Below are 26,919 nucleotides of genomic sequence, written 5' to 3'. Positions count from 1 at the left end.
TACCAAGTGTGCTACGACACGGATAAAGCTTTGTTGGCATTTATCTGAAAATCTTATACTATATTGAGTCAGAGATATATTGCCATTTATATTTCCGTACATTTTTCCAGAGTGCTAAACAAGAATTTAGGTGTAAAATGCGCTGAACAAAATTGTGCGCGTTTTACGAAATGGGTTTAAATATGCGCTCAACGCTTCTCAACATGCAAACAATCAGCGTTTACCAACACTGGATACACAGCTGTTCCATAGTTTGGCCAAATTTATACGATTGGCAAGGTAGCACATTTAACAAAAATAAACGAAAACGTGCTCAAACATGTTCATAACTATTTGTATATATTAGTTAGTACTATGTATATTTATAAGTGTAAAAAAAAACGTGAACTTTTACAAAATGTGAATATAACCGCAGTAGCTGAAAATTTCTTATTGCATGAGTGTTAGTGAAGTGTATGTGTGCTTGCGTGCGTATGGCCCGGGCCATGGGCTAATGGTAAAACTAAAAGCGCCGCGTTGTTGTCATTTTATAGTAAAAGTGGTTATATCCATTGAGTATTAACCGGCAGTAATTGCTGTTGATAATTTATTGTTATCAATAAGATCGAGCATGCGGCGTCAGTTTTATGAATGTGATAGATGACGTCGTCGGGGAACCTCCGTCTGATTGTGTGTGCTACGCTACCAGCCGCCCAATTTAGAAACGTTCATGGTAATATACGATATGCCAAGTGTTATAAAAATGTTTACGCGCACAAATAAAAACAATTGATAAGGCAACGCCAGACAGCCGCACGTTTTGTTTGTTCAAAACAATTGCCCAGAAGTGCGGGTAGAGTGTGCAGAGTGCAGTGCCCATTTAAGAATTGCATTAGTCAGCCGAAGCTGAAGCTGAAGCGAATTGTTCATTGGAAACGTGGCAAGCAAAAGCTTGATAAAGCTGCTTGGTAAAGGAGTGCACAAGAAGAAGGCAAAAAACATCTGCACCTACATAACTGCACTGAGAGAATTTGTTCAAGCTTAGCAAAAACTAAAGCAGGCGACTGTCCAAGCAAGACACACCTGTACACTCTCCCTCTCTCTTATACGCTCACTTCTCTTCTCTCGCACACATACGCACGGCTGTATATATATATATATATAGAACGCTCTCTTACGCCATGACTGATAACGAGCTGCCGCTACGTGACTTCGACGAAGAGAGCGAAGAGACTGATTCGGAAACAGAATTGCTCATACGCCACACGGGCAGCAGCATTGACGCTGCCATTGGCAACGGCAACAATAACGGCAACAACAATGGGCATAGGCGTCGCAAAAGCTCAACTGGTTACGGCGGCATCGGCGGCGTTGGTAGCCCCTCTAGCGTCGTCAACAGCGGCAGCTTTCTTGGCAATCTATTCAGTCTTGGCTCAGCCGCCGGCCAGATACGTTATAGAAATGAGCGGAGCCGCGAGCGCGCCAAATACTCAAATAGCAATAGCAGCGGCAGTGCCTCGCGAGACATTACGTCGGACCATACAGCTGGCGCTAGTGCAACGAAACTGGCGCAACTAACACAGACGGGCGCCGCTGGCGTCGATAGCTCCACGCCGCAAGCTCCATATGTGTCCACAGACATTGGCGCGCCCAACGGAATTGGCTCTCACACAGTGATCGATCCAGAGAACGGCTCATCCACGGTCTTCTACCAGAACAACCGCAGGCGCAGCAAAAGTCGCAGCATCGGCAATGTCTGTAAAATGTGTCTCTGCAGGTAACGTTCACACACACACACACATACTTACAAGCATACAAAAATACATGTAAACATACGAAAATTATCAGCTAGCAGCTCTTAGCAAGAGATTTCGGGATGTCAAGCTGTGCGTATACGTGATGTTCCATTTCGCAAAAGTTGCTGTCAACACAACACACACAACAATTGTTGTTGCCCATTCAAAACAAAAAAAGTTGTGTGTGTGTTCCCAAAACAGCTGCTCTCTCGTAATCGTAATTAATTGTATTTCTCGCGTTGACTGATCGCAGCTACACATTTTTTCACTTATTCGCAATATTTGACTGCTTACGTTTTATGCGTGTACAGTGGTTGCTCGATAAAACGAGCGCCTCGGTTCCGAAGGTGACACTTATTTGCTAAGCACCAATTTAAGTTACCCAAGTTATATTTTGTAGACTTGCAGAGGGCATTATAAATGTAACGCCTTAATGAAGATATCACCCATAAATATTATATATTTTGGCTAAGAGAGTCGATTCTTCTGCTTCGATGCAAATGTATGTATGTGCACACGTGTTGGAGTCCGGCAGATCGGTCTAATATCAGATTGTGGCCACGGATTTAGATTTAGCTTCTCAAGCAATACCCATTTAAATAGCAGTCGAATTGTGTCAGTTCCAGAATTATATCGTAGCTCTTATAAATGTTGCTAAACGAAAACTTGTCTACCTATTCAGTTTGATCTCAGCAATGACTTCCTCTGTTCTGGTTAAACTTCCTGTTATCCACATGTTGTGTTAGATTTTTTTTATTCGTTAAACTAGAGGCAAACGGTAGAGCTATTATCTCAGACTGGAAGCTCTCATCTTGAAACCTTTCTTGGTAGCAAGTTCTGCTCCACTGGCTTTGTTTATTATCGCTTCGAGGTTGCGCCTGTTATTTTATGACGCTGGCGCTGGGCAGCAACAACGAATCGCTGAAATTCAAACTGCCAAATGGAAACATTTCAAAATGTTCAAGTAATGAAAAAAAATAAAAGCAAAAACAAAAACGAAAAGAGCACAAAGGCAAAAAAACAAATAAGCTACTCGACAGTGCTCGGCTAGAAGACACCCTGTACAAGCATTCGAAATCCCCTCCATTCATTCCTTAGGCCCAATAGTAGGACCTATCTTCGAATTTTAATGTATTTGGCTTTTATAGTCTCATATTAACAGATGGATAGATGGGCAGACAGACGGACATGTACTTTATGAAGTCGGAGATACATAAGTATCTTCTTGTGCGCCTGTTACATACATTTTGACAAGACTGTTATAACCTTTTAAAATTCATTTTCAATATATATGTAGTGCATATAAAAAGAAGAGAAAATTGCAAAGGCAGACAAAAGTGTTGTCGAGACGATTCTAGGAAAAGTTCATGTTTTGAAACGCGAGTAAAATTATACACGAATATATATGTACATTTCTTGCTATAATATGTGGCACACATTGTTTCAACACATATATATATATATTAAAATATATATTTTTAATTTGCTTAATTAGAAGAAAAACAAGAAAGAAACGAATGGAGAAAGAGCGCACACCGAATGCCGCCGGCAAAATAAATAAAGAACCAAAACATTTTGCTGTTTGCAACGAATTTGAAATCGATAAACGAGATCCACATAAACGAGAAGCGTCAGTATTTCTGTTTATACACATGGGGGATGTATGTACATGTATATTTGCACCCATTCCAGCTAAAAGGGAAAATGCAAATGGAAATTAACAATAGGCCGAAACACCTTATAAATGGTTCGCTATCGGACAAGTGACAAAGTACTGCGGTTGTCACATTTCTCACGCCGCGTCGTTTTCGTAAGACCCTAATTGTTTTGGTTTTCTTTCGAAATTTGCATATGTAATCGATTTTTGGCGTGCAACTCCTTCAGAAAAAAGCCAAACGCGACTCGTTTTCGGTGTCGTCAGCCGCTCAACTTAGAAGAACCGAACACTGAACTACAGAAACCAGTTTGCTTAGATACTTTTTTCAAGGTTTCTAAAACAGAAACGAGTTCCGCAGCAAAAGTAGCATCCAGTTTGTTGTGTGTGCCTTTTATTATACCCTGTAACCATTAGAAATGGGCTATAAAGGGTATAACAGCTTTATAAAAATTAATGTAACACGCAGAAGGATTTGCAATATCTTTTATAATCTCATCAAATAATGTTATAAATATCGATTTTGTTAGTATCGTTTTATGAGCATAATTCGGAGGTTATTAGGGCTCGTATTCACGGGTTTTTGGCTTGCACTCTGGTATATACACATATTTTTTTGTGCCGTCTATAAAACCCAAGAAATGCATTTTGTTGTTTAGAGCAGAAGCAGCAGAAGATGTCTGAATAGAAGAAGGGGCATCTCTTAGTCGAGCACCCGCGACTTTCATGTTTTGTTCTTTTTATGTCGAAAATTGAAAGTTATGTGCCCTCGTGGCTTATCAGAAGGAGGTCAGTTCCCTGGCCAGTCCATGAGCCCAACAATGAATGCAAAAAGCCGCAACGCGTCGCATAGCTCGTCAAAGACTTCAGTTGGGCAATGGCCACAAAACAAGGCCTGAGAAATGAGCCTCATTGTTCGGCGATGTGAAAGAGCCATCATGGAAGAGTATGCGGTGTACTTACTATAGATTCAATATGCGAAATCTGATATTTGTAGCAATTGCATAACTGAGTTGTCTTTATCATCCATTCAATTTGTATACACAAATGAATATTGGAGTAATGGAATTCTTATCTGGCATTAAGTTAAAAAGGCCTGTCCAGCATTAAGCTAATTGAATTCTTATCTAAACAATGCAATTATATAATTGCTCTTTGTGCTATTTTAAGCTAGTCACGAGCCTTATCGTAGGCTCTATGTGGACAAGCTTAAAAGCACTAGCTAAAATCTTGATAGTTTATTTTTTGGGGTTTTTAAATGAATTTTTCGAGTTCTAATATGTTATAACTATGTTTATTATATAGTAATTATTGACTCTTTAGATTGGAGACGAGCTTTAAATTTAATTAATATTGTTCTAAATATATTTTTAAAAATTTTTAAGCAAACATCAAAATAATTCAACACCATCTGAATTCCCGCCGAAGGCCTATTTTAGCAACAAAAATAAATCTGACCCTGGGGTTATTTTCTGCGCGCTTTATAAATTGTTTACCCTGAGTGGAAATTGTACTCTTTGCGAACTTTGAGTTGGCGTTTAGGTGTTTCTTTGAAGGTCTTGTTGCTGTGTCTGTGCGCCTTACTCCATTTTACACATTTGCTGCGCAAAGACCTTTGTTTTCATTGTTTGCCTCCAGTTTGCGTCTCTTAGATTTCGGCCGATTAGAATTGCAGTCGAAGGCATAGCCAACGTTGTGAAACCCACGTGTCGTTAAGCTGCTCTCACCTTACCCCTTGTCCAGCTGGCTGATGGCCTAATTGCGAGCATTAGTCAAAATGATATCCATTAACTCGCAAACTAACCGAACAACGAAGCGATAAGGTTTAGAAATTTGAACTGACCTTTGCGAACTATAATTTTGGGCTTGTTTTTTTTTTATTTTAGTTTCCGCTCTAGTTTTGATTGGGAGCACATGTTAATATTAACTTAAGCTATAATCAATATCAAATACAATCTTTTCCTTGCATATTTTCTATACAAAAGAAAACAGCTAAACATCTTTTGAGGCTTAAATAAATATGTTTTAAATAGAATTGAGATTAGCTATGGATTCCATATGAGAGGGATAAATGGATATTATATCACTCCAAACTTACAAGCCGGTTTTAAACCAAATTTAAATTTTAATTTACTTTGTAGTATAAATTGAATATAATCGAAACTAGTTCCTTTAAAAACAACAGATGTTTTGGTGAAATATAAAAAACTGCTGCGCAAAATCCACATTTAAAGCACAAATAACTTGGTCCAAAACTTGCCATATTTGTAGGGAAAGGGTAGTTGGAGTTGGTTCAAACCAAATGTTGGTCTTACAGCCCATGTATATCCCATATGATATTTAAAAATACACTATTGACCTATTTAAATTGGTTCAGATGTATGATTTCATTCTCAGCAAACAGCTGGCATTCTAAATAATTATTTAACCACAGTCTAAGTTAAGTAAGCCGTATTTCTTAACTGCATATTTCCGTCTCATTAAGCTGAAAATAATACTTCAAACAAGATAGGTACAAGGAAAAGAAAGGGAAGAATTAATGGCTGGAAAAACAAGACATGCCCGTAAATACCGCAAAAGTGTCGCGACACTAAAGAATTTTCTCTTCGTTTTCAAATAAGTCGCGCCAAAGGAATTAATTTCAGGGCAGACAATGAGCTATTGGCCGACTGACGAGCTGCTCGACTGAGGCGCATAATTTATGTAGCACTTGCCACCTGTCGGTAACCGTTAACCTGGGGGGGACAGCAGCTAGGCAGTCTAAGAGAGAGACCCACACCGGCAAATTATCAATTTGTGTGTCAACAAGCGGGTCGCCTGCGATGCTCTGGACCGAGCCCGAGCCCGACCCCGACACACGCCCGGACTCGAGTCGCTCGGCTGATTTCAGGGCAAATGGGCGAGCGCCAGTGATTAGTAGTCCGATGCCGGTTCTGCGAACTATGCGCTATAAATAGGTGCGATGGGCTGCCGAAGGTTGACTTGCGTTTATTTAGCTTATTAACCCACATTGTCAGCAGCGGGTGAGACAATGTGCCGTTTCGTTGCCAACTCTTGGCAATTTGTGGCCAACAAACAATAACATTAGGCGTTGCCATTGAAGGGGCCCCTGGAAATGGATCTGGAACTGGTTGAGACCTGGGCATGGGGGCTGTTTTGCATGCAACACGACGACTAAGTCGTGGCTGCAGCAAAAGTAAAACCCCAGCGAAAAGTCGAAAAGCGGTGAAAAGCTTGGGAAAAACTATGCTGCCAGTTGGCAGTTGACGGTTGGTTGCCAGTCGGCAATTGATACAGGCAATGAATACACTTTGTTTGCTTAGGTGTGCGACTAGCTGAATTCATTAAAAACTGATACATAATGAACATAACATAACACAAATAAGTACAGTTCGGGAAGAAGCAAATAATTTGTCAGATATATATTAATAGTTATCCTAACTTTCTAATTCCCAAATATGAACAGGCAAGCTTAAGATATGTTGATTATTGAACAATTTTTTGTTCCGTCTATGAAAATTGTTTAATTAACAAACACATAAGAATCCGGTTTATAAGGCAGCGTAAATGTAGCAGCTTTCTATATAAAAAGATTATTTTTTTTATGACCTGAAGTAAGAATCACAACATGTTGTAAGCTAATTGAGACAATTCAACTAAAATTGTAATTTGATGTCAATCAATTTCTACAGAACTCAAGTCGATAATATTTAACCCACATTAATCAGTGATTTAAGGCCTGAAATTACGCGGAAATCATCTTTAGCAGTCGCTTTTGTTAATAAGTGTAATGGGAAAAGTAAATACAGCTGTATAACAATTTGTCAACAGGAGAAAATCGTGTTTGCGATCCAACAACAATGATATCAACTGTTGGCAATTCTCAAAACGTTTCACAATTTCGTATATCTATATATATATATATATATATATATATATATATATATATATGCATATACGAGTCGTAATTCTGAGACGTGCTGTAATAGCGCTAAAGCAAAATGCATTACATTTTGCAATTAGTTGAGGCTACGGAAATGCCAAAAAAAAAGGCGGGTTGAAATAGTTGTTTACGTTTTCAACTTGGCTAAGCAATTATGAGGAATAATAGCAGGAAAAAAAATGAAAATAAAATATAGCTATTGGGCACGAGCTAGGGAAATGGAATGGTGACAATAGAGTGCGGCACAGCTTTTGATGTGCGACGCGTTGCACGACGGCAATGCCTCTGAGTCAGAGCCATGTGGGATTCAGATTTTGGCTGTCGGTTGTCACCAACTTTTACAACTGAGAACTGACCCTTTGTCTGGTCGAGATCTTTGTCTTTGGCCGTATCTCAATTTTTGAGCATTTTACAAAATAATTCGCGTTGTTGATGTCATTGAACCGTTTTTTGTATTGTGCCATTCTTAATAGTTGTTGTTGTTGTTGTTGACATTTTTGTGGCGGTGGCTCTTCATTTTTATGGGTTTTATTTTATGGCCAACTTTTTCGTATGAGATCATAGCACGCAAACGCAGCGAGCATTTTTAAAAGACTCTATTGAAAAAACGTTTCAAAGAAGCAATCTACTCAAATGAATAGTATATAAATATTACGGACAGATACGTTAACACGCCCAACGCCCGCAACACAACCAAATCAAACTAGCCGTAAAGGCAGAAACAAGTTTACCCAGAGAGTAAAAGCAAACAAGCAACCAGTGTATCCGGCCGAAGTGTATACTGTGCTGATATTGCTGATCCAAGCAGCGACTGGCAGCAATAACAAAAGCCTGACGAAGTATATTTAATTAACACGGCTGTGCGAAAGCAGCGAAGTGCGCAATCGGCAGAATTGGGTGTTATATATATATGTAATTTCACAACGCTCAAACATTTAAAATGCTGTGTCAGTGCGCGCCATAGCTCGCGCAGTGTTGCCAGACTGTTAAAGCAAAGCGGCTATACGCTAGCTGTGCTCTGCTAACACATATCACGCGCGTAGCTAACTAGCGTGCATTCGCTCTCACTTACGCGAACAGTTATTGATTTCTCTTTGCAAGCAAACAGGGTGGTTAAACAAATGCCAGACAACGTAGTTTTGACACGGAATTTTCATTTGCGTCGCGATTTGTGCATAAGAATTTAATATAGGTGTCTGCATTTAATAAGTGCAAGTGTGATTCTGTTCAAGTAGATTGACATGGATATACGCAAAGTGAACCGTGTACCATGCGTTATGTGTATTACTGTGTGAAACGATACGAAAACAAAAACAAACAACGACACAGCTGCCTGGCAGAACAAAGCCCAAAGGCAGCGTCAGCTCAGCCCCCGCAATTAAAAACTATCGCAATTCAGCTATTAATTGTTATTTAGAGCAGTCGCAAAATGGATGACGGCGTTTCACAATCTTCTGCTGCAGCTCCCATGACCAGAGAGAATATTCCTCTGCTAAATCGACAGCGAAATCGCTGGTATTCGTTCAGGTGAATCATCATAATATCCATAACCCCAGTTCCGTCTAACGGGCAATCTGGTTTATCAGCATTTTCGCACTGAGTGTGTACCTCCCGCATGGCAGACAGTCATTTTACAGAGCGCCGTTGCAGTAAATGGCAATTCTCTGCTGTCTCTCTCTCTCTTTATGTGACAACCTTTCTACTTACTCCTCACGCATACGTATGTGTTATGAATGCATCACATACACATTTTCTTGTTTTGTTTATTGAGTGTTTGTAGTTATTGATTTACTTTTGCCAAGGTCAATTTCTTTTGAAAAATTTAAATCTGCGATTAGACATTATACATATGCAAAAATATAAATTAATTATCTACTTATTGTGGAAAAATCAGCTTAACCTAAACCTGAACCAAAGAATTATTTAATATTTTTACAGAAATTCTAATTTCTGAAAAGACAATAACAATATTTTAAATAAGCCAGGTTAACAGGCCGTACCTGAAGCATTGGTGCGAATAATTAACCGAATTACTGACCATTTAATGAGGTTGAAGTCTATAAATATTTTGTTAACTTTTGGGAAATAGGAAACTTGTATGTAGCTTAAAAATGGTTAGGAAGTTTTTCTGGAACATCGCAATAATGAAATTGCTTTGAATCAATAATATAAGAATCCACAAATATCGCATATACTGGAGGGTTACAAGTAGTGGAGTATATTTCAAATGAATTCGATACCTTATTAATATATTTCCCAAGTACGTAAATATATACCTCTGAAAGGCTAAACTAGGATTCTTAAAGCCTTGTTCCATACATCAAACCCAGAATATTATTGTTCAATTTTTATTAGAAATCTTTTGACAATTCGTTATTAATTAAATAATAAAATCATTCGAGGACATAAGGAATATTTGTGGTAAAGCGCAATCATTGTGGACATAAACGAACTCAACCAAAAACTATACCCTTATTACCATCAAAATAGAAATTAATTTAATGTTTGTTTCCAAAACATATATTTCGCTGAATGCAAGCGCCGCGCTACTTGCTCGATCTAAGCTTGGAGCCAAGTCATATCCAGTCCGAGAACAAGTACGCATCAGGTGCTCTCCCAGGCAGTGACTGAAAGGTGGCTCCAATGATGTACACATATTAACACTTTTGTGGTCTTACAGCTGCTGGAAGAAATGGTTCAGGCCACGGGAACTGCGAGCCCGCACAGTCAACTTGGGCAGGCCCAACACGGAGAAGTTTCCGCCAAACGAGATACGGAACCAAAAGTACAATTTCATCACGTTCCTGCCGCTGGTGCTGTTCGAGCAGTTTCGCTTTTTTCTCAACCTGTATTTTCTGCTGATGGCGCTCTCCCAGTTTATACCAGACATACGCATTGGTTACCCTTACACCTACTGGGGTCCGCTCGGTTTTGTGCTGATGGTGACTATCTGCCGGGAGGCGGTGGACGATCTGCGCCGACATCAGCGCGATCATGAGGTCAACTCGCAGAAGTACAAACGCCTTTCGGCTGCACATGGAACCGGCTACGAATCGGTGCCCAGCTCTAAACTTAAAGTGGGCGATGTTATCATTGTGGAGAAGAACGAGCGAGTTCCAGCGGATCTTATCTTGCTGCGCACCAGCGACCGCAGCGGCTCCGTCTTTGTGCGCACCGATCAACTCGACGGCGAGACCGATTGGAAGCCTCGATTAGCGGTGCCCTACACGCAAAAGCTTTGCAGGGACGCGGACCTGTACAACATCGATGCCAGCTTCTACGTGGAGAAGCCACAGAATGATATACACAGTTTCATTGCCACCTTCTGCATGACCGACGGCAGCGAGGACACCGGACTCAGCGTGGAGAACACGCTCTGGGCCAACACAGTAGTTGCTGCCGGCACCGCAACAGGCATTGTCATCTATACAGGATGTGAGACACGCAGCGTGATGAATAACTCACAGCCCCGTTCCAAAGTGGGACTGCTGGACACTGAGATTAACGGACTAACCAAGGTAACAATATATATTGTTATGTGTGAAACTTAAGTTTAACCGAGAGTGTTGTCTACCCAAAAACAGGTGCTATTTTGTGCCGTACTTGGCCTGTCGCTGGTCATGATGATGCTGAAGGGATTTGGGGGTCCGTGGTATCGTTACATGTTCCGCTTTGTGCTGCTGTTCTCCTACATTATACCGATCAGTCTGCGTGTTAATCTCGACATGGGAAAAGCCTTCTACTCGTGGCAAATGCAAAACGATGACAATATCAAAGGCACTGTGGTGCGCTCCACTACCATACCCGAGGAGCTGGGGCGCATCTCGTATGTGCTAACTGATAAGACAGGCACGCTGACCCAAAACGAAATGGTCTTCAAGAAGATACATCTGGGCATAGTCTCGCACGACGCCGACACCTTCCATCACATTGGCCAGATTATACAGAAACTGTCTGGGAATATACTGCAACAGCAGCAGCAACAAGGCAGCCTCTCCAGCTCCAGCAGCGCCGGCGAGTCAATTAAACCGATAATGTTTGCTGGAAACCGCATGCGTCGTCCCGAGGGCTGGCGCGAGTGGGAGGCGGTACGTGCTCTGGCCTTGTGTCACAATGTGACACCGGTGAGCGATGAAGAGGACAATCGATCTGTGTCCACTGCCTCGACGGTGACTGGCGGTAATAATTCGCCCACCAAATCTGTGATAAACATTGAGGCGCCCGGCAGCACTGACACGGAGCATCAGTATCAGGCTGCCTCACCCGATGAGATCGCCTTGGTCAAGTGGACCGAGCAGGTGGGCCTAACACTAATTGCCCGAGATCTGAACACCATGACGCTGCAGGTGAAGACCGCTGCTGAAGAAAGTAAGAGCTCCTAACTAGATCATCTCCCGATGCCTTAACTAATTTAAAATCCCTTTTAGACGATATACTGCTGCACTATCAGATCCTGCAGCTGTTTCCTTTCACGAGCGAGAGCAAGCGAATGGGTATTATAGTGCGGGAAAGCAAGTCCGGCCAGATAACCTTTTATCTGAAGGGTGCCGATGTGGTCATGTCCACGATTGTGCAGTACAACGACTGGCTCAGCGAGGAGTCTGGCAACATGGCCCGGGAGGGTCTGCGCACGCTTGTCGTCGCCAAGAAGGTGCTGACCGAAGAGCAGTACAACGACTTTGAGATGCGCTATAATGCGGCACGCCTTAGCATTACGGATCGTGTGGCCAAGGTGGCCGCGGTAACAGAGTCCTTGGAGCGGGAAATGGAGCTGCTGTGTCTCACAGGCGTCGAGGATCGCTTGCAGGAGAATGTGCGCCCCACTCTTGAGCTGTTGCGCAACGCCGGTGTTCGCGTCTGGATGTTGACTGGTGATAAATTGGAAACCGCTTGCTGCATTGCCAAGTCATCGCAGCTGATCGGACGTAACCAGGGTCTACATGTTTTGCGCTCTGTAAAGACGCGGACGGAGGCGCATCAGGAGCTAAATCAATTTCGGCGCAAGCAGGGCCACGCGCTGGTCATATCCGGCGAGTCGCTGGAGGTCTGCCTACAGTATTATCGACTCGAGTTTTTGGAACTAGCCACCGCTTCTCCGGCAGTCGTATGTTGCCGCTGCTCGCCCACCCAAAAGGCGCAGGTTGTGGCGCTTATCCAGAAGCACACACGCAAGCGAACTTGTGCAGTGGGCGATGGTGGCAACGATGTTAGCATGATTCAGCAGGCGGATGCGGGTGTGGGCATCGAGGGGCGCGAAGGCCGTCAGGCCTCTCTGGCAGGAGACTTTAGCATTCCGCAATTCTCGCACATCGCCAAGTTACTGTTGATCCATGGAAGGCGCAGCTACAAACGCTCCGCGGCGCTTTCACAGTTCGTAATACACCGTGGATTGATAATTACCACACTGCAGGCAGTTTTCTCAGCGGTATTTTATCTGAGTTCGGTGGCTTTGTATCAGGGCTTCTTGATGGTGGGCTATTCGACATTGTATACCATGTTTCCTGTGTTTTCCCTGGTGCTAGATCAGGATATTACATCGGAGACAGCTGTTACGTATCCGGAGCTCTACAAGGATCTTTCCAAGGGACGTAGTCTTAGCTATAAGACCTTTTTCATTTGGGTACTTATCAGCATCTACCAGGGTGGTGTCATCATGTACGGCGCGCTTATACTCTTTGTCGATGAGTTTATACACATTGTAGCAATCAGTTTCTCGGCGCTTATTATGACAGAACTCATCATGGTGGCATTGACGGTGCGCACCTGGCACAGGTAGGAATATTATAAAAAATGTTTGACTGTTATCTGTTAATTTTGACGTCTCTACTTCCTAGGCTTATGGTCTTAGCGGAACTATTTAGCTTGGCGCTTTATCTCATCTCGCTGGCGGTGCTGCACGAGTATTTCGGTGTGTATTATCGTGGAAAGATTTGATCTGTTATATCTTATTGTTTATATTGCTTGCAGACTGGGAGTTTATCTGGTCATACGACTTTCTCTGGAAAGTATCGCTCATTACACTCGTCTCCTGCTTGCCGCTGTACATAATCAAGTTCTTGCGCAAGAAATGCTCGCCGCCATCCTATTTAAAACTCTCTTAGATACGGAAAAGTCTAAGCCAGCGACGAATTTTCAGTTACAAAATTAAATATCTCCTTTCTTAAATTACTTTGCACTTTTGTACGCTTAACTTAAAAGTTCTTGACTTTGTTTTTGCACAACATTTTGTTATTTTTGTCCAAGTTCTGCCAACCATACACAACCCCCCATACGTGATATAAAGTGTAATTACTTAACTTACGCAGTCTCCCTATGTATGTTTTTGTTTGTATGATTTGAAATACGGAAAAGTGAAGTGAATGAAAAGGAACGTGATTATGTATACATTTAAATGATGATTACTTTTTAAGGCGCAGTAAACCAAATTATGTTACTAATTATTTAATAAAAAAGTAAAAATAAATGTAAAACTAAATGTATCTATGGCTAAAACAGAAATCAATTATAAATGTATGAAACTAAAAGAAACCGACAAATAGATTTTGTATTAAGTATTAAAAATCGCAGCATATATTAATAAATTTATGATAACTAAATTTTCTTCAAGAATAATGCTGGCAACGCGCACACTGAGGCCAACGGATGATCGTTTTTTTCTGTTTAGTTTAATTTCTTAAAGAAATCAGGTTTTTTGGGCCCTTTGTGCAAACATTATTCATATTATGTTTCTGTAGTACGAAGAAATCAAATTCTTTTCGTTTTACTAATAATAATAATTAATAAAAACATAATATTAATTTACAAAATACACAAGGCATACATATATGTAAAAAATACATTCTAGAGCTTTAAATAATAATACATCTTGTAGCACCAGGATGTTGAGAGAAATAAATAAATAAAAAATAATGGATGTTTTCTAATAAGGATGCTGAAAATATAATTATTACGCAGGGCTTACTTTTAATTTGATATCCAACAATTTTATTATAGATAATGCTGAATGTGTGTCTATTTATCGTGTATTTTCCTGCTGTCAAAGTGTCAAATCCGTGCTCCCTAAAATTTGTTCAGCAAGTCAGTCACTCAGAAGATTAATTTTATATTTATTACTGATTTTCTTTTTCATAAGACTTTTTTGTTTAAGATATTAATAACAAGTAAGAGGATCTAGTCGGGAGCTCCCGACTAGGGGATACCCTGAACCCTCTTCTTCCAACAGGCGATAGGTATTAAATGAAAGATACTTCATATATATATACTATTCTAGAAGCTACATGTCAAGTTTGGTGACTCTAGCTCATATTATTTGCCGAAATTGCAAAAAGACAGGATTTCGATAGCGATATATTGTTTATCGATAACTTGGAAACGGGGCAAGTTATCAAGTTACTAATTTCAAGTCTCTAGCTCTTATAGCTTCTGAGATCCTTGCGTTCATACATACGGACAGACGGACACACAGACGGACATGGCTAGATCGACTCGGCTGTTGATGCTGATCAAGAATATATATACTTTATGGGGTCGGAGATGCTTCCTTCTGACTGTTACATACATTTGCACAAATACATAATACCCTTTTTAAACATTTTCAATGGGAACAGGGTATAAAAATAATATAGAACAAACAGAGGGCGTCTACGCCGACCACATACAGTTAATATATATGTATATAGTTTTTGAAGAATCTCATTGCCTATACGAAAAATTTAAATTTAAAGTAGATTCCCCTCTACCCACGGTACCCTACCACTCGGCAAATACGATTTGTATTTTATATTTTATTTATTTCGTTTACAATCTTTATTTACCACCTTTTGTTTGTTGTTTGCTTGTTTTAATACTAATTCACAATGCTTTGCTTTCAAATACATAATAATAGGTAGTTATACTTCATATTATTAAAGTATATGTGGGTATTTATGGGTTTACTTTTGCTTTTGATTTATACATATATATATATATATATATATATATATATATCTGTTTTTATTTTTGGTAATAATACATGTAGTTCTCCAGTTGCTAGGCTTATCTGAGGGTGTGTTAAATCCATCTACAATTTCCACAACGAAAAGTTTGTCGTTCTTGCATAGTTGGTGTTAATAAAAACCTTGGTTTAAATATGCTTTTGTAATTTCGGCTCCACGCATTTAGTGCTATTATTTTGAACAATTATTGAAATCATTTTTTTGGTTTGTTATCGTTTTGCTTAAATGCGGAGAAATACTTTAAAGGTAAACAATTGGTTTTATGTTTAATTTATCTCATGTTTAAATTTCATAATTACTTATATTGAAAGGTATATCTCTGTATACGCATTTGCTTTTATTTTCAACGCATGCATTTAATTTTTGGGGGCTTTAAAATTGTTAATGTTGTATATTAGTTTTTTATTTTTTCTTGAAGTGCAATTCGTTTATAAGTTTTTTGATCTCGGATTTATCTATAGCTTTTCACTAACTGCTAATGCCTGCTGCTGAGCAATTAATGGGAACTGCCACTACATTATTAAATATACGTCAGTGTAATGAGCCAACTTTCTTGCTTAGAACTGAAACATTTGTTACATTTATCCAGTTGTAAAAAGTTTCCGTCCAAGGTTCTAGTATCTTAAAGCTTTGCCATTTCTCGTTTGTTGCTTGAACATTTGAATACAAGTAAATATTCTCATATCGAGTACATATTGATGATCGTGTGTGTGTGTGTGTGTGATTATAGTAGGTTTATAGTAGATATATGTGTGTGTGTGTAGCTACGTTACTAAAAATCTACAAAATATAATATTTAAATTTCTTCTCTTTCCTTATACTTATTCGCATGTACTTAAATGTGTATACATAAGTATTATTATGATTGCTTAACATTTATGTTTTATTAAACATTTATTATGTGTGTATTTGGTGTATTTTGATGAGGTCAACATTAATTAGGGGGGTTTTTTTTTTGTTAGTTTTAGAGTATGCAACTTTGAGTTTCGCTTTGTAGAATATCAGTGTTGATTTTGTTTTTATTTCGCTTTTAATTTGTTAATTATTGATATGTGCTTATTGTTTTATTTTGTGGTTAATACAACATTTCTTTTAATATATTTTACACAATCGGAAAGTGATTTATTTTTATATGAATAACTTGATTTAATTTGTTGATTTATTTACTTCCATTTTGATGTTTATTTAATAATATTCAGTCTATATAAACATACATTTATACATTTATCCTAAAGGTTGCAAAGCAAAAATATGAAGCATATTTTCAGTTCTGCTAAAACCCGAACAAAAACTGGTCACAAAAGACAAATTAACTTCCGAAATGCCAAAATATATTCACATACGAATATTTATTAAAAACATGATTACAAATAAAACATAACAAATACATTTTCGGCGCACCGAGATTCAAATACCCATGCAGACTTAGTATAACATAGAATGCTTTTATTTCAGCAGTTAAATCAAATCAAAATCGGTGAAACTTTTTGGATATATTTTTGGGAAACTTGAGCTTGGATCGTTATATATCTATAGCTTCAAGTCTGAGAGGTCAAATCGGATGGACGGACATGAAATCAGCAAAATAGACCTCTTTGGGATCTGAGAAACCACTTCATTATACATTACCGTAATATAAATTTGTTGTCAAAAATCCACTGCAAAGGTATGTAAAACAGAAAATATTTAACGGAAAAACGCTTAACATATACACACATACTAAATGTTTGAAAATTTATTTCAACTGTTGCTATATATATATATATATATTTTGTTTCTGTTTGTTTCTGTGTGTGTGTTTATGTATGTATGTGCCATTTATTTATTATGTTACTTTTATGTAAATCTATCGAAAATTAATTGTAATTTACACATATTTCGAATACATGCATTGGTGCATATACTATATGTGTATGTACTATATGTTCTGTACTCGGATATTGTTTATAGAGCACACTCTGTAATTTTTGGATTTTGAATTAATATATGTTTGAGTGTGTATGTATTTAGTTAAATATCATTTTGTATCTATTTGTTTTGTTAACACATTCCTCTTGACGAGTTTAATTCATTGCATTTGATTTTGGTTTTCGGGCTTTGTTTTTGTTCTGTTCAAGTTTTGTATTACAACATTTTACATAGAACGTATTTTTTGTTTGTTTTGATTTCTTTTTCTAACATCTGCGTATGCATTTTTATAATATACGTATGCATACACTATATATGCATATATAGAACATATATGAAAAACAAATATTTACATACACATAAATATTTAAAATACATATACATTAGTAGCTGCATTAACTCTATTCAATTGATAAATGGTTTGTATTTGTTTTTTGTAAGTGTAGGTTCTTGTTGTCCAGGTGTTCAGGTCATTGTGAATTGTGGTACAAGGTATGCGAATCCCAAATCTTTAGGGCCCTCGATTCAACATTAACATTATCGTACAACTATTATCTGGGCTCTGAGCAATAAGTTATTGTTCATTACTCAGTTTAATACTGCATTCAACTGGTTTAACATCATACAAACTATTTTGTTTTATTTTTAAATGTTTAAATATTTGATTTAGATAATCCATTATAATTTTCAATATCGTGCACTTATTATTCGTTTGACTTTATTTATTTGGTTTTACGCAGCATTTGCGATTGCTTCAAAATACTCAGTTACTCGTTAGCTAATTTATATTTGGTTTTTTTTTTATTCTTTCTGTGCCTTATGCTTTTTTTATATTATTATTTATTTTCTTTTTGGTAAACTATAAGCAGTGCCAAGCATGTCCTAAACTTAACATTTATTTATATATATTATTTAAAAAAAAATACTTTTGTGTGTGTGAGTTGCACAGTGTCCCTTATGCGAGCGAATTCCAACGAAAAACCTCACTCCTTAATTGCTGCAGCCAGGACACTTGGCACGCGTCTGTTGTACTCCTGCACCGATATATGTATGTGTGTAATGTTTGGCAAAAATGAAGCAAGATATAAACAATTGTGGGTGAAACAGAGTGTTAATGGGTATGTGTGTGTGTGCCACATTTTAGGCAGTATGTGTTCTTGTTTGATAGCTTAGCTTAGCTCAACTGAATTATTAATTAATGGACGCTCTGTGTTTATATAGTTGCCTACTTATTTCTGAACACAATTGCTGTCAATTAAATTAGGGGCTGTGTTAAGGTGCTTGTGTGTTTTGGTATTTTGGTTGCAACATAAGAATGTTCAACTTAGTCCATTGAAAATATTTGAAATTGCTCAAAATCGATGAGTCTGTCTATATGCTCTATTCAGGATACGACAACTACATACATCAATAGTTAAAGTATATTATTTTGCTTTGGCTGACAATGCTGTCGGCGCTTGCGCACAAAACGAATTACTACTGTAGCTGGCAATGCGGCCACACTTACAAAAACTGGCAAAGCTTTTACAAAATTACGAAACTACTTTACAGCTACGAATACCAAATACTGGCTACAATACCAACTGCCTAAAACCAGGCAACCACAAACCCAAATGCAACACTAAGCATACCTATTGACCTATTGAGCCTGGCTGGCAGCTGGCATGGAAATTAAACAGCAAAAGCAAATCTTAAACTAACCACTGTGCGCGTGCGAATCGGCCGCCGTCGCCAGGTGGCGCTGCTCCTCGTTGACAGCCTGACGCGCCGCCTCGCATTGCGCACAGTGCTTCTCCAGAAACTTCATGGACAAGCGGAACGTATACCGGTGCCGGGTACAACGCCTTTACATTTTATACTCGACGATCTTGTTGGGATTGAGGAACTGCTCCCGCTGTGCAGCATCCAAATGGGCCACAGTGCGTGTCAGTGCCGAGCCAGAGCCGGAGCCAGAACCAGAACCAGAACTCTTGTGCTTGCCAGAGCCATCGACTGCACTGCCACCGCTTCCGCCACCGCCGCTGGCTCCACCTCCGCTCGTACGTCCTGAGTCTGTGCCAATTGGCTGATAGACTCCATCTGCGCTGACCACGCCGACATTGACGCCGGCCACAACAGGCTGCTGCAAATAGCCGGAGTATTGTGGAGGCACCTGGTAGCTGGATGGCGGCTGCTGTGAAATGGCACGCGGCTGCTCCGTATGCGCAATGGGATACTGCTGCTGATGTGCATAGTCCTGGCTGCTGCCGCCGCCGCCAACTACAGTAGCTGCACCACCAACAAAACCACCGCCTCCACCCATGCGTGAGCCGGAGTCATCGTTTAGCCCCTCGCCCATTTCGCCATCGCGATTGTGGCGTCCGCGTATGCAGAGCTTGGTAAAGAGCCAGACGCGTCCGCGGTAGAGCAAATAACAGCAGAAGTGCACGAAGAACGTGAAAATGATGGCACACGCCGTCACAATGATGGCCTTGCCCGGCTTCGTCCAGTCCATCATCGGATAAATGGCAGTTTGGTTTTTCCTATTCGAATTCCCAATCGCAAACAACACAATTAATTGACATCCAACTGGAATATGCCATATGCTTACCTGTCTGTGCCGCCGGCCAAGAAGTAAATGCCCGTAAAAATGGCATACGCCAGTCCAATGCCTGTGGTAAAGTAGGCGTGGCACATCTTAATCGGATGCCCCACAATGGCCAGATCGATGAGCATTATTATGGAGTTCAGAACGTGCACCATGATGTTCAAGGCGTCGATTTTGTGGATGTCTGCAGCGGGAAGAAAGAATTGAAGTGAGCAAGCGAGAGAGAGAGAGAGAGAGAGAGAGAGTAAATGTATTGACTCCGCCGTGTGCCCATTAAAATGGCTAAAAAGAATTAAGGTAGTCAAAGGATCTATCTTCGAGTCATAATCGGTATTTATATATATTTCGGAGAGTAAAAATATGAACACAGATAACTTATTTTTCTCATAAGAGCACATTTTTAGCGCCTTTTGTGAAGTTAGACACAAGTTACAAGATACAAGTTACAAGTTGTGAAGTTAGATTCAAAGTTCGGATATAAAAAGTGTTAAAAAATGGGACAGAAAGAAACATCTCCAACTGCATAAATTATACTTTATATTATTGATGGATGTCGAGCTGAGCTAGTCTGTGCCTTTAGGTCCGTCTGAACGTTCCAATGTTTGATATTGGGCTACTCTCCGAGCTCCTTGAATTATGAATTGAAGTATTGTATTTGCAACCGGCAATCAATAAGTATTAGAAAAAGAAGAGCTATCGTGAAGTAAACTAGAATATGAGACCTGCATGTGCTCTATCGCCGTGTAGCATTTATGTTTATTCTTGAACCAGTTTTTGGTATGGCTTTAATAACATGTTACAATTGTGACGACAAATATTCACTAGCTAGATTTGAATGATATGTTTGTGGGTTAAGATTAAAACTGGCGACTGGACCTTCGATCCGCTTGCTCTACATATTGGCAAATCCGCGGGCCAGGACTCGCTTATTGGAGGAGGATGCTATTTCTAAGGCAAATATAATGTCTTGGGTGGCATCCACATATGCATAGCAGGCCAAATAATTGATCAGCAACAGGACCGAACAGATCGGAATATCGAAAATTGGCTTAAAATTCCAGAGAAGGCCGTTGATCACTTGGCCCTCAAACATCAGCATTGGGCACATGAAACACCACAAAACGCAATGGACAATGTAAAGGGGCAAATCGTTGTCACCCTCATTGCAAGCCCATATAATCAATAGGATCGAGATCGTCAGGACCGTCACGATTAGCCAAACGAATCCCATGAATAGGAACGCGGAGAAACGCGAGGGAACCCAAGATCCGAGCAGCAGAAAGAGCGCCATCAGACAAATGATTTCCAGTACCACAAGCAGATCTTCCTCATCTTGTCCGATCAGTATAAAGGCATTGCCCAGGATAAGCATCAGGGCTATGGCACAGCAGGAAGCCCAGTTGTATGGAAAGTGGCGACGCAGCCACATCACGTTCACATAGATGCAGAATGAGACAAAGGCGAGCACAAAGAATACCGCGGCGGCAATATTGTCCCGTTCCGCAGGATCGGCACGCGCCTGGCCAACGATATGCACCATCGCCACGGACACAACTATGAAGGCGAGGGTAGCTCCATATACCTGCAGATAATAACCGCGCACGGTCTGCGGTAGTCCACGTGGCGGTTCGCCCATCAAATTGATTTTCTCGCTCGTATCGATGTTTTTGTTGTTTTTATTGTTTTTTGTTTTTTTTTTTTTTGATTTTGGTTTTTTGTTATCAAAGTGTACGTAGTTGTGAGTGGCTGTCAGTTAGTCAGTTTGTCAGTCGGTCGGAAAATGGAACTTTTACTTGACAAGCAGCATGTATAACAAATCTGCGTCAGCGCCGGAGCTCTACGTACGGTCAGCGGAGACGCAAACGGACCCAAGGAAGCACCGCAACACGAAGATCGACATTCCGGTCGAGGAGAATGCCATCTCGTACGAGCCAAGCCTGAACACTCAGTATTTGCCGCAGCCCGAATCGAGGCATGAACGCAACCCCGGTCGCATAATCAGAATGTTCACGTATAGACCCTCCCGGCTGGCCTTCCTCTCCTACGTGTATGTGCTGTTGGTCGTGCAGGTGGCTCTGTCCACGATGCAGTGGCTACTCTCCACCTATCGCTGGCGGCCGCAGCTGAATGGACCGGAGCGCAACTTCAATATGCTGCTGCTCTTGCTGACCTGGGTGAATCTGACATTGGCATTTCTTGGCTTCCGCCGGCTGCAGCTCATGTATCCCCTGAACTGGATCATCTTCCTGTGCATGTTCGAGAGCCTCACGCTGCTCATTATGTTCCTGTGCGTCCGTGAATTGGACCTGACCTGGTATATCATTGTGATCGGTTTGGCTGTGTTGTTAATCTACACGCCTCTGGGCCTCTGGAGGCCCGCCTACTTGACGACGAACCTATGGATTTTGATATTCCTAAGCGTCACGGTCTTTGTCACCAGCACTCTGGCCCTGCTCACTGGCCTGGCCATGCACTTGTATCTCCCGCTGACCTTTTGCGTAACGCTATTCGGACCGTGGACCATGTACAATACGTTTCGATTGCACAAGATCTCCCGTGACATATACTCGAGGTTCGGCTATCTGGAGCAAGCGGCCAAAATGTACATTGCCTTTGGCTGCACTGTCGGCGGATTGGTGGTAGTGAGTCGCATTGCCAGCGACTCCATTGAGAGCGAGAGCTGCAGGGGCGTGGCGTTTTGTCATATGCGATCCGTTAGCATCACGTACGGACCGGGAAATTGAATTTATAAAACAGCAAATCATTTTTGCCAGCAATGTCGCATACTAAGTATTTTATAGCTAACTATATTCATTTGGATAAATCGTTACTTACCGGGATTGTGGACGAGCAGCCAGTAGCACATGGTGACAATAAAGGCGTACACTGTCGCACAGGTGTAGAGCACCCAGTAGAGGTGATGGAGGCGACTCTTCTTCGCTTGGCGCACAACCTCAAAGTCCTCACGCTCCACCATCATGCCCTGGGTGACTATCCAAGCGGCCAGCCATGCCTGCACAGTGCAAAACAGCAGTCCCCAGTGGGTCAGGTAGATCCACCACTTCGCATAATGGTGCTCGAAGTGCTCCTCCGTGCGTCCAATGTCCAGCAGCGAGCAGACCAATGCCGCCAAACAGGTTATCGCCGTTATCCAACGATAAAACAGGTACACAATACGCACCTGAGTATTGCGCTGCCACTATGCATCATAGTTTGTGGGGGATGATAGATATTAGTGAAAGATTCAAAATTGTTTTCAATAAGAAAATTTCTGCCTGGAAAAAAAAATACGCCTTGTATTCTGATTTCTTTGGGTCTTCACCTAAAACACATAACCATGGATCGCTTAGCACTAGTTTTAAGTGATCCCCAAGCGATAAGCATGACGAATATGTTTACATTAATTTAATTTAAGTTGATAAACTATCAAAGCAGCTATTTGACCCGACTACAAAGCCAAGGCCCTACATCCCTACATCCCTGCAACTCTATATCCGACAGGTTTACTAAGACGATCCATCTGCCGAGTACCATTAATTGACTACCCTTCTTTTTCTCACTACAATTTAACCCTATTAACTGAGAACGCTCGAAAACAGCCAAAAAAAAAAAGGGTCATGGGATCAGGATGCCTAGGGATTATCTCGATCCTCATTTCTTACGCCCCAGCCTCATTTAAGCTGATCTTACTCGAGCAAAAAGATATCAGAGTATTCATTGCCGCTCACCTGGCACAGATAGAAGTTATGCCGATGTACGTGATCCGGCGTAAATTCCGGAAAGCAGCTGTTCCACAGCTTGCTAACCATCATTCTCTGATTGCCCAGGCAGCTGCTGGCGTTGGCGAATTGATTGAAGCCCTCGCAGCTGTCGTGCGAGGGGTATTGGTAGGACTGATAGGCCTGTTGCTGCTGCGATTGCTGCTGCTGCTGATGCTGCTGCTGATGCTGGTGCTGGTGCTGATGCTGATGATGCTGGTGCTGATGATGTTGGTGTTGTTGTTGCTGCTGCTGCTGCTGCTGCTGCTGGTGGTGGTGATAGCGTTGTTGTTGTTCCGTTTCACGATGCGATTGATTGCCAGCGCCGCCGGCTTCGTTCCTGCTGCCGCCGCCTCCTCCTCCTCCACCCCCTGCTCCTCCTCCTCCTCCTCCTCCACCCGCTGCTCCGGTTGCTCCTGCTCCGGCTGAGCCGCCGTGCTCCGTTTGATATTCGTGTTGAGGCGGCGTTTTGTGGCTGTGTCTGCTTCCGCTGCCGCCGCCGCTGTTGCTGCTGCTGTAAGGGCGCAGAAAATCGGGCAGATCAAGATCGAGTATGTGCGCCAGCTGTGCCTCTTCGTCGTCGTCGTCGTCGTACTCCGGATGGTGATTGCTATTGTATTGCAGGAAGCGCACGTCCTCGAGACTCTCGCAGTCCGTGGATAGCAAAGCCGCTGGCAGGCACTCCTCAAGCAGATCGTCCTCGTCCTCGGTTGTGCTGGCAAGGCCCGGCAGGTAGCCGTAGTTGTCGTAGGCGTCGTAGCGCCGGCGTGGCGTGGCCTTGTAGCGATAGCCGCCAGCTTGCAGCTCCTCTTCCGCTGCTGCTACCGCCGCCGCTGCGTAATCCTGAAACGGCTCGGCTGCGACTGTTGCGGGCGGTCGGCTGCTGCTGCTGCTGCTAAAGTAGTAATCGGTGGCTACGCTGGGCGCTGGCGGAGGTGGTGGCAGCACCGGTTCCGGCAGAGGCGGCAGATAACCAGGTGAACTGCCCGTCGATGCTAACAGCGGCGTGGGCGACGCGTCGAAATTGATCAGCGCTGCAGCAGGATAACCGCCACCACTGTAGCCTAGGCGATAGGGATACGGAGCGCCGCCAGTGCTGCTGCTGCCAATGTAAATGTGCGCCGACGAGGACGGCAGATGGTACCAGCTGGCTAGATTGCTGCTGCCCAGACCGAAACCCAAGCCCACGCCCAAGCCGAGACCCAGCCCGCTGGAGCTGCTGCTGCCGCGACTGAAGTAATAGCTATACTGTTGCTGCTGCTGCTGCTGCAGCTGTTGCTGCTGCTGCTGTTGGTGTTGCTGCTGCTGCTGTTTGTGTTGGTGGTGTTGCTGCAATGGCGTGTAACCGTAGTGATTGCTGCTGGTGAGCCAGCGATGTCGTCCAGGTGTGCTCAGACGCTCGTAGTGCTGTCGCTGATGGTAGAGGATTTGCTGCTGCTGTTGGGTTAGCTGCTGTTGGTGCTGTTGCTGCTGCAACTCACGCTCCAGCCGTTGCAGCAGCAGTTGTTGTTGCAGTTGTTGGATTTGCAGTTGCTGCTGTTGTTGGGCGAGCAATTGCTGCTGCACTTGCTGCTGTTGCTGTCGCTGCAACTGCAGCTGTTGTTGCGTCTGCTGCGTCTGTAGCTGCGCTAGCTGCTGCTGCTGTTGTTGTTGTTGTTGCTGCTGCTGTTGTTGTTGTTGCTGTTGGCCACTAATTGGCTCTGGTCTAAAGTAAAACTGCGCGTAATCCAATGTGAAGGCGTTGCTGTTTACTTAGCCTCGCGCCTACCACTTAACAAGTGTTTCTGCGGTTGCTGCAGCTGTTGCTTTTCCAGTTGTTGTTGTTGCTGTTGTTGTTGTTGTTGTTGTGGCTGCGGTTGCAGTAGCTCTTACAATTACAGTTGTTGCTGAAAGTAGAGCAAGTAAAAAATGCGCTCTAAGTCAAGTACTTATTCACATGTAACGTGTCGCCGTATGCGTAATGCCAGCCTATTAGCACACTAATTAGACGGGCATTAAGTATACGCCGTGTAGTCTCAACTGCTCAAGATTCAGCGAAGGAGTTTGCAAAGGAGAGCAGACAACATCAGACACAGCTAAGTTAAATTGAATTTGGAGCTTTGCGCAATTTCAATGAAGTCACAAGCAAATGCTTTGAATGCATCAAAGTTGATTCCCAACCCCAATTAGTCTGAACATACATAAGAGGATGGGCATAGACAGCTGCAATCATTAAAAACTTTACATACATTAATTAATATTAATTAATTTCGAAAAATGTTAATTAAATTTCAAAAAAATTCGAACATTAATCAAGGCTTACATCGACAATAAATAATCAATTACTGTCTGTTATTAACTATTTTCAAAGCCTGTGTTTAATGACGTGCTGCTATGCTATGGGAAAGAGAATTTTATTTACCTAGTCAATCCCAGTGGGTTCAAGTCGCCCATGATTAACTTATAGATAAATATAAGACCAAACATAATTCTACAATTAATTTAAGAGGCGATATCCTTCAAGTTCTGGTAACGAGGGGAAAACAATAAGCTTTATTTCTGTATAAATTTATTCTCTTTGGCTCGTAAGCCCAACAAGATAAGCTAAAAAGCAGCTGAAATTAATAAATATCAATTCCGGGGAAATAAAACGATTCGTGATAGCCTGGAATTAACTTGATTTAATCGTGATACAGTCAGCCTGATTATATATATATATATATATATATACGGAAACGCCTCTACTGGATTTACCCCAAAGAGCATTTTTATAATTGTATGGTTTCTTATACCAAATGTAAATATAAATACATTTTCCAAATTTTGAACATACTCCAATTCATATTCTTGGCACTCAAATGTGAATACATTGTGCCTCGGATTATTATCTACCTTCCCTTGCCCAGCATTGTCGACATTATCATCGACATTTAATTATTTTGCATTTATGTTTGCACTTTTACTTTTGACAGCTATTGATATTGATGGGATTATAATATTATATAGTTAACAAGCTGCCATTATCTTTGACATGTATCCTTTTTTGTGTTTATATATCGCAATTATGTATGCATCAAAATTCTCGCTGGTTTTTTTCGGTAACCGAAAAATCGGGCTAGCAAATAAACTGAATAAACAAAATAGAATAAGCGGAAAGCGGTTAATGCAAATCCTTTTTGGTCACTTTGCTCATTGGCTGCTTTAATGGAGCAGCTAATGATTTGTGTACTTCGTTTGCCAGGGACAAGCAATGCCGACAAACAAACTGAATTATATATACCAGATGATGAAACAACAACTGCACAACATACAGCCGACAAC

At 41.4% G+C, this 26,919-nt stretch overlaps 4 protein-coding genes across 5 annotated transcripts; 2 read left to right on the top strand and 2 right to left on the bottom strand.

Annotated features, from left to right (window-relative positions):
- The first annotated feature begins 1,128 nt into the window (after positions 1-1,128).
- On the top strand, positions 1,129-13,968 carry LOC135434822 (probable phospholipid-transporting ATPase IIB). 2 transcript variants are annotated; one of them, XM_064691542.1, is made up of 6 exons: positions 1,129-1,756; positions 10,053-10,890; positions 10,957-11,740; positions 11,800-13,144; positions 13,207-13,280; positions 13,340-13,968. In XM_064691542.1, exons 1-6 carry the CDS (start codon positions 1,161-1,163, stop codon positions 13,471-13,473), a joined length of 3,771 nt encoding a protein of 1,256 aa, XP_064547612.1. In that variant the 5' UTR covers positions 1,129-1,160; the 3' UTR covers positions 13,474-13,968. The 2 variants fall into 2 exon arrangements, with proteins under 2 accessions (XP_064547612.1, XP_064547613.1); XM_064691543.1 differs by lacking the exon at positions 1,129-1,756 and adding an exon at positions 8,503-8,899.
- A 1,200-nt stretch (positions 13,969-15,168) lies between these two features.
- Positions 15,169-26,468, bottom strand: hbt (headbutt). The gene is made up of 5 exons (XM_064691655.1): positions 26,432-26,468; positions 23,590-25,370; positions 22,697-23,060; positions 19,865-20,045; positions 15,169-19,796 (listed from the first exon to the last, which is right to left on the bottom strand). The coding sequence occupies exons 1-5, from the start codon at positions 26,466-26,468 to the stop codon at positions 19,121-19,123; spliced, it is 3,039 nt and encodes a 1,012-aa protein (XP_064547725.1). The 3' UTR covers positions 15,169-19,120.
- LOC135434856 (uncharacterized) lies at positions 20,591-21,585 on the bottom strand. Its single transcript, XM_064691579.1, has one exon. It carries the CDS (start codon positions 21,495-21,497, stop codon positions 20,754-20,756), a length of 744 nt encoding a protein of 247 aa, XP_064547649.1. The 5' UTR covers positions 21,498-21,585; the 3' UTR covers positions 20,591-20,753.
- On the top strand, positions 21,600-23,151 carry LOC135434855 (uncharacterized). The gene has a single exon (XM_064691578.1). The coding sequence runs from the start codon at positions 21,667-21,669 to the stop codon at positions 22,603-22,605; it is 939 nt and encodes a 312-aa protein (XP_064547648.1). The 5' UTR covers positions 21,600-21,666; the 3' UTR covers positions 22,606-23,151.
- Positions 26,469-26,919: the final 451 nt, after the last annotated feature.

Source organism: Drosophila montana, unplaced genomic scaffold, assembly GCF_035044405.1.
Source record: "Drosophila montana isolate Dmon_TW-CO22-7 unplaced genomic scaffold, ASM3504440v1 contig_3440_1, whole genome shotgun sequence".
In the NCBI taxonomy this organism is placed as follows: Eukaryota; Metazoa; Arthropoda; class Insecta; order Diptera; family Drosophilidae; genus Drosophila; species Drosophila montana.
The sequence above is the reverse complement of the archived record's forward strand: the minus strand, read 5'-3'. Positions and strand labels throughout refer to the sequence as shown.